The 18,297-nt window shown below is 38.8% G+C and overlaps 1 protein-coding gene across 3 annotated transcripts in view; it reads right to left on the bottom strand.

The window, feature by feature from the left end:
- Positions 1-6,295: 6,295 nt before the first annotated feature.
- The window catches only part of LOC122879019 (neprilysin-like), a 30,361-nt gene continuing 18,359 nt past the window's right edge, over positions 6,296-18,297 (bottom strand). For 2 of the 3 annotated variants that reach the window (XM_044202635.1, XM_044202636.1), the window contains exons 8-23: positions 18,216-18,284; positions 17,485-17,619; positions 16,793-16,894; positions 16,552-16,688; positions 16,288-16,381; positions 15,121-15,249; positions 12,680-12,778; positions 12,484-12,561; positions 12,159-12,262; positions 11,743-11,801; positions 11,507-11,626; positions 10,935-11,068; positions 10,445-10,510; positions 9,812-9,907; positions 9,520-9,596; positions 6,296-9,317 (exon numbers count right to left, since the gene is read on the bottom strand). In XM_044202635.1, the coding sequence (XP_044058570.1) occupies positions 9,218-9,317; positions 9,520-9,596; positions 9,812-9,907; positions 10,445-10,510; positions 10,935-11,068; positions 11,507-11,626; positions 11,743-11,801; positions 12,159-12,262; positions 12,484-12,561; positions 12,680-12,778; positions 15,121-15,249; positions 16,288-16,381; positions 16,552-16,688; positions 16,793-16,894; positions 17,485-17,619; positions 18,216-18,284 (1,599 nt within the window). In that variant the 3' untranslated portion in view covers positions 6,296-9,217. Of the gene's footprint in view, positions 9,318-9,519; positions 9,597-9,811; positions 9,908-10,226; positions 10,312-10,444; positions 10,511-10,934; positions 11,069-11,506; positions 11,627-11,742; positions 11,802-12,158; positions 12,263-12,483; positions 12,562-12,679; positions 12,779-15,120; positions 15,250-16,287; positions 16,382-16,551; positions 16,689-16,792; positions 16,895-17,484; positions 17,620-18,215; positions 18,285-18,297 lie in introns of those variants that run through there. The other variant, XM_044202638.1, reaches the window with a different exon arrangement.

The raw sequence follows: 18,297 nt of genomic DNA, 5'->3' as shown, positions 1-18,297 counted from the left end.
AACGTGGCTATAGACTCTTAGTGTTGTTAAAACAAGAAGTACTATGCATTATTAACATACATATATACATTATATATGTATATATGAAGAAAGCCCTACAAAAGCTCTAAAATGAAAGCACAAAGTACCTCTTATATCAGGCCAGTTTAATTTCATAAGGCAAAGCAGCTAGACCACATGTATGTACACTCCACTTTAATTGGCATGCTCAATTCAGTCAGGGTATTGTAGCATACAAAAAGAAAAAGCTAGCAAATACTGCTCATTTTTCTAAACTTACCAGCCAGACTGCAGCCTCAGCCTGTGTGTTTGTTCTACTAATGGATTTTGATTTTCTTTCTTTGCCAGAAAAGAGGTGTGCGAGGAAGAAATTGAATTCATCACAGAAATTAAGTACTCCTTCCAGGGGACACAGGGAAGAAAATATCATCATTATGTTTTGATATAAATTTTCTATTAGATACACACTGTCAGCTAGTTTCAGGCATGTGGAAATGCTCATGTAAATGTGAGCAATGTATTGCAATGGATCTCTGCCATGGTCCAGTGGTAATGATGTTTAGCACTGAAGAAAGTTTCCTTTGTTATGAATAATTGTCTGTCCTGTTATAAATTAATAAAATAAACATATTCCTGCATTTTTCTCCCCTTCAATTTATATAATCTTCTCCACACTGTGAATTATAACTCTTTTAGGCATCATGGATTGAAATCATTTAATTCTACCCTACAAATAGATGTCCTAATGAGAACACCCAGCTTTTTCTATAAACAGTGTCAGATGTGACACAGTTCAGTTTTTGTGTATTCAGGCTGCTGCACTCAGCAAAGCTCTTCAGAGCTAAAGTAGAAAAAACAGTGTTCTGTAACTAAGAGGTAGTAAAATGAGGAATTGATATACCTGAGTGTGTGTGTGTGTGTGTGTGTGTGTGTGTGTGTGTGTGTGTGTGTGTGTGTGTGTGTTTATGTGTGATTTTGTGTATGTGTGTCCTCTGTGTATTTAGTCAAACTACTGGGCATCAAAAATATTGGGTGTTAGGACTGTTGTTGCCATGGCTACCAGTATGTCTTTTTTATTTTGAGTAGTTCCGCACTCATAGGATGTAAAGAGAAAAACAATGGAAAGAAAATTGGGTGGGGAGCTGCACTTTCTTAAACACTTTTAATTGTTATGTGCAGACACAGCCCGGGGGGATTTTTTGCTCATAATTTGTTTTATCAAACGTAAGCACATGATGAAATGTTTTACTTTTGGCACATTACTGAACTCAAGATTAAAGCTTGAATTAAGCACAACCTCAAAGATTTCAGCCAGTATTTGGATTTTAGCTAGAAGCAATCAGACAACTAATGTTTGCCCAACATGTCAGCTCATAACTTGTCATTATAGCTGGGCCTCCAAATCGGTAATAGTAGCGCTGTCAGCTTTAAGGAGCATTTTGAAGTCTGCATTTAATAACAGGGAATTAGATTGTCTGGTTGTTACTGCAGGTTGTGCAGCATCCACTTTCCAGTAAGCAGGATGTGTAAGCCTTATGAGATTGCACAAACCAAATAAGCCCATACACTTGGTATCATGTTGAACATGTGCACCAGATGCAAACACCAATCCAACAAGGTAATGAGGTTGAGATGGAAACTTTCTGTACCACAGCAATGCAATAGGTTTAGCAGAAACCCATATATTCCAACAGACACACATTATCATGCAGGTAAACATGCTAATATATACAATCACTCTCACTCACACATGCGTATACAAGCTTGTATTAAACACACACACTACTAGTAGCATCAGGTTGTTTGTAACTGGTGGAATAATTATGTGTTTAGGATGTTAACATGCATAATCTGTTTACTTCAATAACAGCAAAACAGTACCTCTCACTGCCACACACCCCTCCCAACCCTCGCAGCCAGCCTCAATTTGGCACTTGTGTCCACAAATAGATCATAATGCAGGTACACCACATGGTGCTTTGTAATAAGATGTCTTCCAGGTGTGGTACATTAACTCTGTGTGACTACTATTTACATGTCATGATTAATGCCGTACTGCTTGCACAGTGGAATGGTGGAATGCACTCCTTTGGTGAAAATGTGGAAAATACACGATTAGGACCCAAAGGTGATGTTCCATCCTAAAATTATGCTAATAGGTGTCATAAAATGTTCAAACCATGCTAAACAACAACATATTTACACATTTGTGCACAATTCTAGATTGTTAAATAGTTTTAATAATGAAAATGTAATAAAATGCTTGATATAGAAATGAACTATTAAATTCTAATAGTGGTAGAAATATTGGTAATAGCAGTAGTAGAATTAGCAGAACCAGTAGTGGTGTTTGTCTGACATGGCCTTGGAACAACCTGGCCTAAGGAAGGTCATTTCAAAGCCCAGGAGTGTTGAGAGCAAAGCCAGCTCTCCTTCGGGCTTAGACTTGTTTTTGGGACTGCAAAAAGGGCCCTGCATGTGAATCTGATGCTCTTCCCTGAGTCACAGGGAACTCTCAAGTTGGTTATAACAGTAGCTTGAGGCCAGATCCAACTGTGCTTTAAAAGAAATCAATAAAACCTTAAAATAAATTCAGATACTGAAAGCCACAATTGGAGTAATGTGATTTTGTTGTGTAACTACAGAGCTGCTACATTTTGATGTAAGAATCACAACTAGCTCAAACGTCAGCAGATTGAAATACAAAAGACTTTGTTCAGATAATTGAAGAAGTAAGAATGCATGTCTCCCTTTAAAAAGCCAAATTTTTCCAAACATCTACAAGTTTATGCCTTATGATATTCTTCAAGTGACTCATCATTTTAGTCAATTGTATCTCTGTATCAACAGTGTATAATGATGCAAGAAACTACTGAACTACAGTGTTTATGGATTATTTGGCCTAACAAGAGCATCAAAATGGAAAGCAGAATGAAGCCTGTAATCTAGAGAAGCCCCACAGAGTACTGGGTGTCAAACAAGTGACATTTTCCATTGTGACAGAAAATGTGTTGTATCAACTGAACCAATTAAGTGTTGTGACCTTCACGCCAGTCCCGAACTTGAAGCAGTTTATCAGAATTGCATAGTCTACTAAAATGTAAAAGTAATGAAACTGATCTTTCACTGCTGCTAAAAAAGGATCAATTAAGAGGGTTTCGAGATAAATGCTGTTTTGATTCATTAAAGCGTTATGCTGGTTTGAAACAATTTCTAAAATTCCAAGATAAAAGCTGTAATTATTAAGATTTGAGGTATTATTTGTGGGTGTAATGTTGAACGTCAGCATGATTAAATGAGAAAATAAAAAGGTAAGTGCACTGCAGCAGACTGGTCAAAACGTGAGGAGAAAAAAAAGCATGCCAGTACTTGTGTCTTGAAGTGCATTAGAGCAAGCAAACATGCAGCTTAACCTGTAAAGAAGAATTTTGTTCCAATGCAGGAATCAACTGATGGTTTATATTTGCTATTTGAAGGAACAAAATAATCTGTAATCCTTAAAAGAAATTGGATCTCATATTTTTGATTTAAGTAAACATTTGTATTAAGTCAATCACCACAGGCTCAGCTGAACAGCACATATATGTTGAACAACCACAGGATGTCACCATTTTACATTAACTACAGAGCGAGCATTTATACCTTTGTCAAGGCTCAAATAGGAGATGTAGTGTACTGTATATTAATAATGACAAACATTTTGAAAGGGTTCATAATTAGTCGTGAATAAGCGTTTGTTTCACTGTCTAAATGTTGATTCTTTGAGGCTCACTGTGTCGCTTGTGGTTATATCAACATTCGTAATGTACAGTATGTCACATTTGACAGGCATACCACTAGGTGTACAGTATGTCACTTATTTCAAATACATAAATCAGTAAGTAAGAAGCAATGTGTTTTAAAATGGAAGACGTCACTTAATTTATGTATTAAATCAAGAGCATCAATAACAGTGAGACTTTCAAATGGGCAGAGGACAGAATGATTCTTTTTCTTTTTTACCAATACCTGAAAAAGTATTAAAGGTATTGGTAAAGCCATGGCAATTAAAACTTAAAAATCTGAATGGGTGGTTATCAGTGGCCTTTAATACTGAGAGCACAGTGAGAGTGCACTTCACAAAAAGAGCTCCTTTCAAATCAAGTGTGCAATAGCATGGTGCCCACTCTAATTGCATTCCTGAAACACTTTCTCACATATGATCCTAATACATAATTTGTATGTGTACAGTATATGTGTGTGTGCACGTGTTTGTGCACGTGTTCTTTAAGATGTGCATGTGTGTGTGTGTGTGTGTGTGTGTGTGTGTGTGTGTGTGTGTGCGTGTGTGTGTGTGTGTGTGTGTGCACATTTGTGTTGTGCTCCCTATTCATTTACCTCAGTCACCACACTGTCGCAAGCACTGCCACACACACTGACAGACATTCCAAAGCCCCCCCCCCCTACACACACACACACACACACACATACCAATGGACCCACTGTTAGGGTCACCCAAAGGGCACATGAAAGAAAACTGAGTCGTTTTATGACTAGAGGGCAACAGAGGGGAGCAGAACTTTGCATTGAGAGCAAAAAAAAAGGTCTAGCATGGGTGACTTCAAGACTGCCTTCAAGATCACTTTGAAGGTTTGAAGTGCAGAGGTGTTAATTATGTTTTTTCCAATGACAGATTTTCAATCAAGTCAAGTTTCTCATTTGTATTAAGTTTAAAAGCTCCAAACATCCCCCATGTTCCATGTTGCTTCAGGACAAAACCTCAGCCATAGTGTGCAAAGTGCAAAACACTCTGTTCAGCCAGGAACATGCTGAGGTGTTGTAATGTTAGCTGTGATGTTAGCAAGCATCGCTGCTAATGACAGGGAGGGTGAGAGCACGAGGAAAGTGGGTGGTGTGAACCTTCAGTTATCTGCCAAAGTGCTGCCAGCTCGCGAGAGCAAAAGGGGAAGCCAGGCAGTAAATAAGCAATTGTAACTGATATTCAGTTAAAAACAATACTTGAATGAGTCTCAGAGAGATGGAAATGCGCTCACACACAATCACACAGACTTGTTTTTATACTTTTACGAAACAACCAAATGAACACTTGGAAAAGGTATAAGAAATGCAGTCTGTAGTTGATTTTTAAAGCCAACCTATTTGACTCTGCCACATTGGGGACATTTTGTGGAATAGGGAGTAAAACCCCAAAAATGCTGTTGGTCTGCTCCACCAGTCAGAAATACATTAGAGTTGTTTAATTGAAACAATGTGGTGTAAGCCACTAATACGTTAAAATATATCAATTGGTAAAAATGTTTTTAAAAATGAAGAAATAAATAAAATACAGGTCATGAACTTCCCAACTTTATTTTTGTGTATTTGCACAAGTGTGTGTTGGTTCTGGCCCCTGTTACACTCCCCCATTCCTCAAGATATTTTTGACAGTTGGCTTCGAAAGTTTGGTCACATTTCTGGTACTCCTACTTGGCACCCCTGTCCCACACATCCTGTGCGTTATAATTCTGGTTGGCGCTCTCTTTTACTCCTGAACTTCTTGAAGTGTTTTTTTCTTATTCCCTGTGCATCCTGGACTCTTAACCTCTCCAGTTTCAGCCGGGGCACAAGCCATTCCTGTGCCAGGAAATGTGCTTGCTGGTTCATTGCAGCATGGGGTATATTTACCAGTAGGCAGCTTGAGACCAGCCATAAAGATATTTTACATTAATTTGTTTGCATCGTGCCTTTGACTAACTTCACACATTAGCCCCTACTCCTACAATGCTTATAGGTCCAATTAGATGGAAAAGAGTTTGGGCTGCATTTAAATTAACTTATTGTTTTTTCCTGTCTCTGTGGAAATTACAAATTGAAACAAACATATTCCTAATAGTCTCCTCAAGACAATAATACTGAGTGAAACAGAATGTAGGAATATCTCTATAGTTTAACCTTTTTTAAAAACATCGCTCTACACTCTAGGTGAAAGGCAAAAGGAAACTGCTGCAGAATTTTTACTTTTCTACAAGATTTCTATGTAAAGTCTCTAAAGTCCAGAAAGAAACCACTAGGTCAAGTCAGCAGGACCAAGATCTACACTAATATTCTTATACAGTGCACAATTTAAATCCAACATCCAACAGTGTTTCTCATTTTGAGGCTGTCTGCCAAAAATTACCACCAACGCTTAATGTAATATTTTTTTGTACCAGATTTAAGAGCTTGCATTTATATAGAAGCCTGATTCAGATGCTAAAACAACACACACACAAATACACACACAAACCTTGTAGGACAAACGCCTGCAGGCTCAGCGTGTTATTTAAAGATTTATTTTGAAAGAAAAAAATGCTCTTCAAGATGATTATCAGTCATTATTATAAAGTATCTAAATACAGGCAACTGAGGTATATCTGTCTTTCTACAGGTGGAGTGTGAGAGAGAGAGGCAGAAAGAAAGAAAGCCTGAGGGAGTGAGCGACAGTGACAGAGAGACAGAAAGCTTGCACAAACAATGACATAACAAAACATGGGGAAACAACAATGTGTGAAGGCTGGACATGGAGGGTGTTGTATACAGACTGGAGAAGTGGTCTACGTGATCATGGTGCATCATTAATTGCACTCATTTCTATATAAAAGGCAAAGGCAAACATTTCCACAATTAACGACCTTGTATCACAGCCTCAATTATATACTAACAAAGAAAATAAAGGCGTAAAAAATGATGAATCCTACTGGGATCCACTGTCTTAATACAACCTTCTGTATTCAGAACAAGGCTTGCACTGAAAAGTTCATTAAGTTCCAGCAAAGACTTAGCCTGCTGTTTAAAATAGAATAAGATAAACATTCCTTCGAAAGCTTAATTATATCATCTGTCAATTGACTTTTGCTTCAATGTGTAAAAGAATCATTAAAAAAAGATGGGAAATACAACACACTTTATGTGATTAAACCAAGATCAAACTGAAAAATCACTACACCTTTCTTAAAGGAATAGTTCAACATATTGTGAAATACACTTATTCACTTTCTTGCCAAGAGTTGGTTGAGAATATTGATACCACTCACATATAAGTGTCAAATATAAAGTTATAGCCAAGACTGGAAACAGGGGAAAACAGATAGCCTGGCTCTGTCTAAAGGTAAAACAAATCTGCCTAGAAGCTCATTTAACCCTCATCCTACCAACTGGGGTACCCGCAATCCCTAGAGGTATACTGTTTGCTATATCTCACATGTGCTTTATTCTATCATTCCAATTTTTCATGACTTTGTCAATCAATTTGTTCCTAATGACTTAATATATTTTTTTCTGTTTCTGTTTTAATTTGGGCCTTTTAAAAAATATCAATGTATTGGGGTCCTGGGGTACCTGAGTCAAAAGCATTCAATTCCGCCTATGCAGTTTTAATAGATGGAACTGTTTATTGACTTCATGTTTGCCATGGGTCCTAATTTAAAGTAGCACACACTATCGGGGGGTAGGGGCATTCTGTCAGTCATTTTGAAAGAGACAGACACAGATGCAGCAGACTGATACTGTACTCATGTGCTCTGTCGACGATCCTAAATACTGCTGTTCCTAAGGTAAAAAGATGTTCAAAGTCAGAAATACAAAACATAATTTCATAATAAAATGTTTTGACTATCAAAATAAATGTTTATGTTCTATTATACAAGGTAAGACTGTAAAATAGCATGCATATGGTTGACATGCAGTCAGAACATGATCAGGACATGGTGTGAGTGTGGGAAAAAGCACAAATTAACTAATTAAAAATTAATTAATTAATTTTTGAGGCTGCAGAGGGAGAGAGTGAGAAGGAGGGGTATGCAAGGAGAAGGATTTGAGGAGGTTTGCTCTATTTCTCAGAGCTCCAAGATGTGTTTTTTTCAGATGACATTCAGGAGTCACTGCTCCCTGCCAAGAAACAGTCCGGCACACAATGCCCCTGTAAAAACCACAACTTTTTACACTTTGTTTTTGTACTGATTAAACAAAAGTGAGCTTTTTAGTTAACTTTCGAGGTGCTGGTAGACACTTTTTTACCTTTGGACAGAGCCAGACTAGCTGTTTTATGTCTTTATGCTCAGCTTAGCTAAGCGGCTGCTGGCTGTAGTGTACAGGCATGAGAGTGGTATTGATCTTCTCATCCAACTCTCAGCAAGAAGAAAACTATTCCTTTAATGTTACATTTTCTTATACTTTGTTCTCCTGCAAATACACACACACACTCTCGCACACAGTAGCACAACAGATCATGTAAGGCATACCAGTTTACTTGACAAACAGTAGGCAGCAATCATAATGACTTACAAAGACTGGAAAACACATAAAAACATGCATCCACACAGAAACACATGAGTCTCAGTGAATGTCTGTCGATTGTCAGCTCAATGATTCATGACCAGTTGTCATCTTAAAGGCGAAAACTTCATTTTGGTTTATATGACATACTGTTAATGAACAGCAGTCGCCTGTCAACTGCAGTTAAGTCATTAACATTAAATATGGAACAGTATTGTGTAACATGATTACGGTTAAATATTTACTGGTCTATTCAACAAAATATATTCAGATTTTCTGTAATAATTTACCTACTCTAGTTCTACATATTAACCAAAAGTACATTACGAGTACCTTGTAGAGTGTATCAGCATGGATATGAAGGCTGAAACCAGCTGAGGTTTTATGAGAGGCATACAGCTCAGTCCCACATACAGTACAGTGGTTCAGCCCTGTTACATGTGTATAAGTGTGAGTGGGTGTGCAGTGTATTCATATGCCAATGGGTTTGAGTACATTTGTCTGTCTGCCCCTCTCTTGACAACTACTTGTGCAGTATTTTGACTGAACACACACACTCACATACACATTGGCAGACTCACAAATGATGAGTAAAACAAGATGAAAATGGAGATAAGAAAAATAAAAACACAAGGAGTGATTGTATCCAGTGAGTAGCAGAATAATCAGGCTGATTGAATGAACTACAGTATCAGATTTGGAGAGACAGTGCGTCTGTCCGTAAGGGTACAGTCCATTGCTTTCCTCAGAGGAAGGCATACTGCAGTGTCAGTCTACCAGCCCTGGTCCATCCAGTAAAGAGCTAAGGGGAGCTTCCACTTCCCTGTAGCCCCCCAGGAGTGCTCCAACAGTCAGCGGGGAGAGGTACTGTAAGGGGACAGGGACGACCCAGGTCACAACAGTCCCCATCCCAGAGGTCTGTGAATCACCACACACGGCAGATGTTGTCAGGGACCATGTAGCTGCTCTTGTTGCACTTGAATGCTTTGGCAAATTCTGGGAAATTCTGAAGGGAGCCCAGTACCCTGTGTTACATACAGAGGAGATTGTTAGTTGGGGTTAAAGTTGATGTAGGCCTATTATAAGGTTACTTGAAACTGAAAATCGCATGGCATGTCATTTTATCAAGGTTTTAAAATGTTAGCTACTACTGTCATTTGTTTCCTGACCTTTTCCCCAAGCACGTGGCTGAGTGATGTAAAGGAAACAGTGTTGGTTTGAATTTACCTGAATTTCCCTGGACTGTGTACATCCACTTTGATGGAATTAACAGCTTGCTCTGGTCGGTGTGTTCCACACCACACCTGAGAAAGACAGAAATTAGGACGTATTGCATTAGACTTCCAGTCATCCATCCACCAATTCATCCATCCATTCAATCAATGATCCACCAAATCATCATCCAGCCACCAAATTATCCATCCATCCATGTATCATCCATTTATCTATCCATCATCCATCAATTAATGCAATCCATCAGTCCATTAATTTATCATCCATCCGTCCATCCATCAACTACCTGAGCAAAGTTTAGGAAGAAGAGTTGATCATGGGAAAGGTCAATGCCAGGTAGTGGTGGCTCTTCTCCATGCTCCTCCACATAGTTTTTATAAGCCTGCATTTTTAATATAAGACAAAAGTTCTCATTTTATCTCATCGCTGTTAAAAAATATATGAAAAATGGTTCACCTAATTGTTACTGCATTTAAATGCTGAAAATATAGTTTAGATAATTCATGTCACTTTGTGTTGATGGACAGAAAAAAATACATGTATACTGTCATATTTCCTGCCTCAAAAGAGCATCAAAATTGACAAAGTAAATGTAAATAATTATAAAAGAAATACTTGTATGACATCATGGTTGATCTAAAATAAGAATATTTATTATCTTGTATTGCATTCAAATCTTCAAATGCCCTTTCTCTGTTCACCTCTGGTCAAAACTGACGAAATCAGTGGCAACGTCATGTCCTTCATAGTGTTTACAGTACTGTAGCTAATGAGCCAGTCAGTGACCTGGTAAAATGACACATCTATTAATGTTAGCAAGCAGATGACAATAACAAAACACAGACTGAATCCCATCCTCTGTCATCTTTAAACCAGGGCTCTTAAACCAAGTTTCCTCCTTTGTTTTCAGGCTCATTACCTGATATGCCTGCCGTATCCCTCCATTGTCAGCAATGTTCTCCCCAAGGGTGTTGTTACCATTTAACTAGAGAGGGGACATAAGGAAAGTGAACACAGAGATTGGCAGGGAAGGACAGTGGGAGATGGTAATTTTTTTTCCCTCTGTATTTCAGCAAATCACAAATATCACTCTTTGGGATACAAGAAATCATTTTTCCAGGGGATAAAAGAAGCATTGTTCAAAGCAATAGGGCAGAGGAGGAGAGATAAAGAGAGGGAGAGGGATTGATACGTCAACACAAAATATTAAAGACACCTGAAGCAGAGAAGAGATGAGCCTGCAAAACTGGGGGAAAGATGGAAATGGATAGGCTGGCAAAGGTAACCAGAAAGCAAATAAATGAGACAAAAAGAAAGGTTTGGGATAATATTTGAGAAAATGCTGCTGTAAATAAAAACTTTGAAACACGAGGAAAGACGAAGGAGAGAGATTGTCTACCAGGACATACATGAAGTCCATTGGCCAGGTCCCAGGAGAAGTTGCCATACTGATTGACGATACACTTTGACAGCTCCAGGAACCTCTGAGTGGAGTCTGGTGTCCACCAGTCCTTCAGGTCACCATCCTTATCATAGTTACGACCTAAGACAAGAGGCCAAATGCATGAAAGGTTGGCTGGTTGGATTTGATCAACAAGAAAAAACAAAAACTTCTTTATGCCCAAACACCCATTATCTTGTGATCTGAGACAGCACTAAAATGCTGCAAGTGATGTCAGTTAAATGTTTCCATTCCATTTCATTAATTTCCATTGTGTTTCTGGGTGGCGTGCAGTTGTGCATATCCGTATAAAAGAATCCTGACATCTTTGAGACTGAACATAATAACTTCACATAACCCAATGATAATGAGTGCGGTGAAAAATTATATGAGGTGGCACGCAGAAATGGCATTTCAAAACATTTTTTTTTCTGAAGTGGTACCAGTTACAGAAAGGGAAATATTTCTGTCCAATTACCAGTATTATCTGCTAAAAATCCCCCTGGGTGGAAAAGAGAGCAACAGTGTAGAAAATCATACCATTGTCATCAAAGCCATGTGTGATCTCGTGACCGATTACCATGCCAATGCCACCATAGTTGAGAGATTTAGCCTGGCCTTTGCTGAAAAAAGGCGGCTGGAGGATACCTGCAGGGAACACTGACACCAGGGATAAACAAAAAAAAAAAAAAACTAAATAGGTTTGTCTCTACAAAATGTAGAATGTTGAATAATTGCAAACATGAATGTGTTTGCATGTACACATTTGACAATACCTATTTGGTTTTTGCTGGATGAGTAGAAGGCGTTGACAACAGCAGCTCCAGTTACCCACCTGGAGAAGACAAGGAAGGTGGAATTAAAGAATGGTGGAGTAAGGTGCACTATAGTGCAGCACCATTCAAATTCAATTAAAGATTTTAAAATTAACCTGTGGTTAATAACAACAGGCTACTATTAGCATTCTTGATGTGCTTAGTGGAAGGCTGACGTGTATCTGCGAGTAGGAGTTTGTGTGGGAGAATATGAATGCAGTGTTAAATGCAAGATAGTGTGTCACACCAAAAGCACCAAAAGTGAATAAGTCATTTATTATTTAAATACTTAAAATTGTAGCTCTGAATTACTACACATCTGGAATAAGCCTGTTTGCTGAGCATTGATTTAATCCTGCCCCCACGGGGAATCTTACTCCTCTTTGTTGACTTTGACTCTGAGTTTCCGCAGGCGTTTCTTCTGCACATACTCCAGGTTCTGTAAGATGTTTTCAAAGTACTCCTCTGCACTGTAGCTTAGCTAACACCAACACACAGCCAGAGAAACAGGAGGATTAGCCGTGATGAGAGCTATCAACACTTGTTCATATAATCTCCAGAAAAACTCATAAAAGCCAAGAATTCACCGAGATGTTTTCATAGAACTGATATGCGACTACAAATGAACCCACTCTGTATTCTGTTACACTAATTCAGCAAAAGAAGAAAAACATTCACAATCACATCTTTCCAGTCACTCACATCTTTGTACTCATTGTTAAGGTATTTGTCATCCATGATGTTGTCAGAATAGCCGATCCGTTCCCGAATAGCACGGGCCTATGGAAAAGTATAGGAGAAAATTTGACAAGCAAACGTCTCTGTCATCACATATCCTAAAGAACATAATACAATACAATGCAATACAATACAATAGACAGTTTATAATAACCAATACCTTCTCCTCAGCTGCTTTCTTGGTCTCTGCATCCATCCAGGTCAGGTCATCAAGGTTACTAATAAACACTTCCCGAATATCTTTAATCATCTCCTCCATCTGATGCCCACACACATATACACACACACAAAGAGAGAAAGAGACAAAATTCACAAATATCACTGATATATAACAATCAAATGTCTATCATGAAAAACCCTCAACACTAACTGTCAGTCAGTACAAATTGCCCATAGTGTGGGAGTTTTTCTCATATGGTCTGCAGAGAGGATCCAGTGGAAAGCACACAAAAATAAAATTTGGGTTGGAGTTTGTGTTACTGAAATAATCCAGAGCCTTATAACTTATAACAAACAAGTCAGACTATTCTTATTCAGCAAATAAACGTATGTAACTGAACAAATATTTATATGTCAGCATACATAACACATTGACACAGCTGTAGTTGTGTCAAGATAAGATTTTTTTGGATCACAGCAAGGTGATCCACATCAAAAGCTCAGTTTTCAGTGGGAATCTGTGGTGTAAGTTTAATGTTTCTGTATGTATTGCTCTTGAGTTACAGTATTTACAAGAATGTGCCTGCACACAGAGAGACAGACTAACTGTCATGATGCTGTGCCATGGTCAGTAGACAGTAAGCCAGATTTTGTCCACAAACAAAACAAAAACAGAATTTGAATAATTCACAAAAAGTACCTGAACTAATAAATGAATAAAAGCAAAATAGGAAGGGGGAAAAAAACTGCAGTGACAGCGAAGGTCACCCTTCCAGATCCCTCAAACCACAGTTGTGCTCTGAGACCACAGTGAGCTGACAGGAGCATTCCAGTGTCTCATCACATCAGCAGACCCCTCGCTAACACACTGCATAACCACTTGGACAACACACTGTGGTTCGCCACTAACCGGCAGGGACCATACTGATGAGGCTTTTCCCGAAAACCTCTTAGCATACAGCATGTGTGTGTGTGCACGTGAATTTATGCTGTGTGCCCACATATATGTCTGTGGTTGCATGCATGCATCTCTGTTTGCATGTGAAATCCTATAATATAATTTACAGGGGTCAAATGCAGGGTTTATATACTAAGGTAAGCCTACTAAATATGTATGTATCATGATAGTTTGCTGTAGAAATGTAATGAGTTCCTATTATGGGCACTAATCCACTGCTTTTCAATTTAATTCACTCTGTCTCCAAATAACGAAAAGTACAAGTCATTGCATATAAAACCCTTAAGTAAACGTAGAGAAATAGCATCATTATAAGAATCAAAAATACTCAAAATGCCCCTGTGAGTGATATATTATTACATTACATGTTTTGATTATCATCATAGTTTCATTAATGTGTAAGTAGTATTTTACTGTTGTAGTTGGTCATGGTGGATCCAATATTAACTACTTTATTTACTATTGGGTATTTTAATCTTTATCAGCAAAATAACTAGTAACTATAGTGTCAAATAAATATTGAAATGTAATGGACTAAACCGTGCTTCTGACACATAGGTAGTAAGATAAGTATTAAGTAGCATTAATGGAAGTGCTCAAGTATAGTATAAGTACCTCTCAAATCTACTCAAGTACAGTACTTGTTCTTAGTTACATTCCACTGATAATCATATCTGAAATGTGTCTCTATGGCTGAGAGAAGGTTGGTATGGGAGGAGTGCAGCATGTGTGTCAGCTACAGGTCAACTCAGCACGCTTACACACATCATATGTATGGCCATGTATTTGGGGAAAGAGGTGTTGATATATAAATGCATTCTCAAAGGAGTTGTGTGTTGCTTTTCACACACACACACACACACACACACACACATACACACACACAGAGACACATTTACAAAGGCTGAGAAGTGAGATCCACATGCTACTGTGGGCAAAGGTCCAGACAGAGATGACAGACATTTACAGTGTATGAGACACTCAGCATTACGACAGATGTACACAGTCACACACACCAAAGTACGCACATACACACATGCGCACTCAGAGTTGAGATTTACAGTGTGGGTGGTGTGAGCATGATAACAAGGACACCTTGTTCAGCTGCTTTCAATGGGTGCAAGCAAAAAATACAGTATTGTGATGGAGACACAAGAGACAAAGGTGACAAAAACACGGGTGATAGAACACAGGTGAGAGACAAAATTACACTGGGATGGGATGTGCGTGAAACATACTGTATATATGAATAACTGAATACATAAACACTCTCATACTGTTTTGTAAAAACACATGCCCTGTGATTTGTTTCTATGATTCAGTACCAGTTATAAGTGTCAATAAAAACATAGCTTCAATTACGTATTACACAGAATGTATCCTGTCTAATAAGAAATTCTTCTTGATCATATTTGTAATAGCTTTTTATCCTGCATTAAATCTTATCTAATCTAATAATATGATAAAATCAACCCCCTACTGACCAGTTCTTTACTCTTTTCAGAGAAGGCTTCCTGCACATACAGTCGTCCTACAGCATTGTCCATGTTGTTGTTGACGTAAAGTGCACACTGTCGCCACACTGCTGCCTCTGACGTTGTACCAGACAGAGCCTGCAGGGAAAGTAAAGAGGCACCGATCAATTAGAGAGGCAGGATAAACCACTCAGCATATTGGTTAAAGAGGCTCATGGCAATTCTTTATTTGCACATTTATTATGCATTACCATTACACTTAGGACTATAAGAAATAGGGCAGAAGGGAAATGATTAGATTAGGTTAGAATTAGAAAGTTATAAATGTGAAGGAAGAATATGAATGGAGCTGAGTGTGGACATCTAGTGCTTATTAGAGCCCAACTGATACCTCAGTATCGGCATATATGTCAGCAGATACTGTAAGTAGCAATAAACTGCAGTATAGAATCAATTAGAAAGAGTATATAGTCTTCACCAAGGCACCAACAAGTTTATTTTGAGCCATGCTATCAAAATATATTGACTATTGGATGGACTGCCATGGAATTTTGTGCATACATTCATGTTCCCCAGAAGATTAATCCTACTGATTTTGGTGATACCTTGACTTTTCACCACCATGAGATTGACATTTTTGTTTTTGAGTGGAATGAATTGCCATGAAATTTGGTACAGACATTCATGCCCCACCTAGAATTAATTGTAATAGCTTTGGTGAGCCCTTAACTTTTCATCTAGTACCACCAGCAGGTCGAAGTTTGAATTTGCCCATGAACCAAAGTTCATGACAAAATACCATGGTGACCATGGTAAACATTATACCTGCTAAATATCAGCATGTTAGCATTGTCAGTGTAAGCAAGTTGCCGTGTTAATGTTAGCATTTAGTTCAAGTACAGCCTCACAGAGCCACTAGCAAGGCTGTATTAGTCTTGTTTAACTCTAAAATGTTTCACCGTGGTCACAGTTCTTTGATAGCCACATTTTAAAGGATCCTCATCAAACATGTTTCTTTGTTTTTATGTTAAAAAAAATTTATATTGTCCCATATATTTTTACTGGATTTTCTTTTTAACGCTTACATTTTAATATTGATATCCTCTAAAATTCAGTATTAGTTGGCACTTGTGTGTATCTACAGACAGGTTCAGTGTCATGGTCCTGGCATTGTACCTTGCGGAAAGCTTTCCTGGTGTCCCTGTAAGCTCTGCTTAGGCCCACCACCATGTTCATAGCAAAACGCCACACCATGTAGTTCTGCAGATCCCTGTGAGGAGAGGCAGGATGTTCAAAGAAACTCTCTTACTCACACAAAGCTACAATTTATGAGTAATGGGTGACCAGATGTTTTTCCTTGCATGCAGTATGCTCCCACCCCCACAAACTCACAAACAGGCTATTATACACAAACACAACTATAGACTCATATAAACACACCTCTTGGTGTATCTGGCCAAGATAAGGTTGAGTCTTCTGTAATAGTTGGGGGAGTAGTTTATGACCTTCTCTGTGTCAGGAACACTGATGTTGACTGTATCCATTATCTTAGCTGTGAAGTAACGCCAGTCAAATACCTTCAGTGCCAGTCCGAAAGCACAGACAGAGAGGAGAAAAAAAACATTAGAAAGAGGAAAGAAGGTGAAAAAAACAACACATTCTGACAGAAGTCTATTTTTACCTGGGATTCAACCTCAAGGGTGAAGTTGGCGTTCAGATCACCCAGTTCCATCTTGTTGTAAAGCAACACTGGGTTGTTACGGTCCTCTGGAGTATCAGTAGCCTTGGAGAGAGCAAGACATAGAGGTTGAAAATCAAGAATGCTGTCATAACCCTTCAGTTTCCTGACACATGCATAAAATTGCAGTGCATGTCCAGCAGCAACAAACATATTTGGAGTTCCAGGAGGCTTCGGGTCTGTAAATGTCAGAGCTTGAACGGTGACTGCCTTGTAAAAGCCAGCAGCCGAGTGGAGGGGAAGTGAAGCATGGCAGTGAGCAGAACAGACCAGCACAGAATGACAAATGTGGACCGTGGAAACCTGTTGATGTCTGAGAAAAGTTGTTGTGTAGGGATCAGGCTGGTTAACGGTTTCTTTTACACAGCAGCTGCTCCACACTGGACCCAAAAACACACAGAAAGGAGAGAGGTTTGGGCTACAAATGGAAGGTCATACTGTCAGAAGCTCACAAAATCCTCCTGTGGTGTGAAGCTAAGATAGGAGATAAGGTATGTATTGCTGCTGGAAAACATGGCCTCCTTCCTTCAGTTTCTCAAAGAACAAAAGAGCGCTCTTTAAGAGACTAGAAGTTCTCAGATCTAAAAGATCAGACTATTTAGGCTTCTGCTGTGAAAGTGTGAAAGCACACTTACGTTGGCGATGTCCCTCTCCAGGTCCATAACTCGTGTCACCTCCTCTCTGATGTGGGTTTCATTGATGGCCAGTCTACGGTCATTGCGGATCAGCTTAGCCAGGTCAATCATGAACTGCTCGTAGGCCCGACATGCCTGTCAAACACACACTCATTCATAGTATTTGTATCTTGACTTTACTTCAACAGGAAGGAAAGGAGGTCACTGGTTTGAATTTAACCAATGACCAAAAACAAGAGGTGACAGCATGCACTTTCACACAGATTCACACACTCAGTCTGCCTCAAGCTAAGTGCGGTTGAGTGCTGCTTTCTGCATATCAATCAAGAGTTCATGGTAAACTGTAAAGTAAAACCAGAGCAGAGGATGTCTGCTTTAATCACACACATCTGGTCTGGATTGAGACACAACCAAATCTGTTCTGTTTTGCTTCTTTGATTTTAATCATCACTTGCTGCCTCAGAGTGCATTTTTATTTATTGTATACACACATGTCTGCAAATGCACGTAAGTGCACAAATAATCACAAAGTTAATTATGGTACTGATGTTTCAACTGATGCCCTCATCATTTGTTGGGCATTATGTTTCCCAGAACAAACTCCAGGGGACATAGAAACCAGATTCTGGTGCTGGCACTGGAGCTGTTTTCATTGTGCATCGGTTGAAAGCCTTAATTATTTACAAGTATGTGTGCATGTGTATGTGTGGGCATGTGAACTTTAAGCCTACCTCTGCGTAGGGTCCGGTGCAAGCATAGTAATCTCTGGACAAGAGGCCGAGGCTTGTCTGCTGGTCAAACTGGAAAAGAGGA

This window comes from Siniperca chuatsi, linkage group LG7 (genome assembly GCF_020085105.1).
Source record: "Siniperca chuatsi isolate FFG_IHB_CAS linkage group LG7, ASM2008510v1, whole genome shotgun sequence".
NCBI classification, from domain to species: Eukaryota; Metazoa; Chordata; class Actinopteri; order Centrarchiformes; family Sinipercidae; genus Siniperca; species Siniperca chuatsi.
The sequence above is the reverse complement of the archived record's forward strand: the minus strand, read 5'-3'. Positions and strand labels throughout refer to the sequence as shown.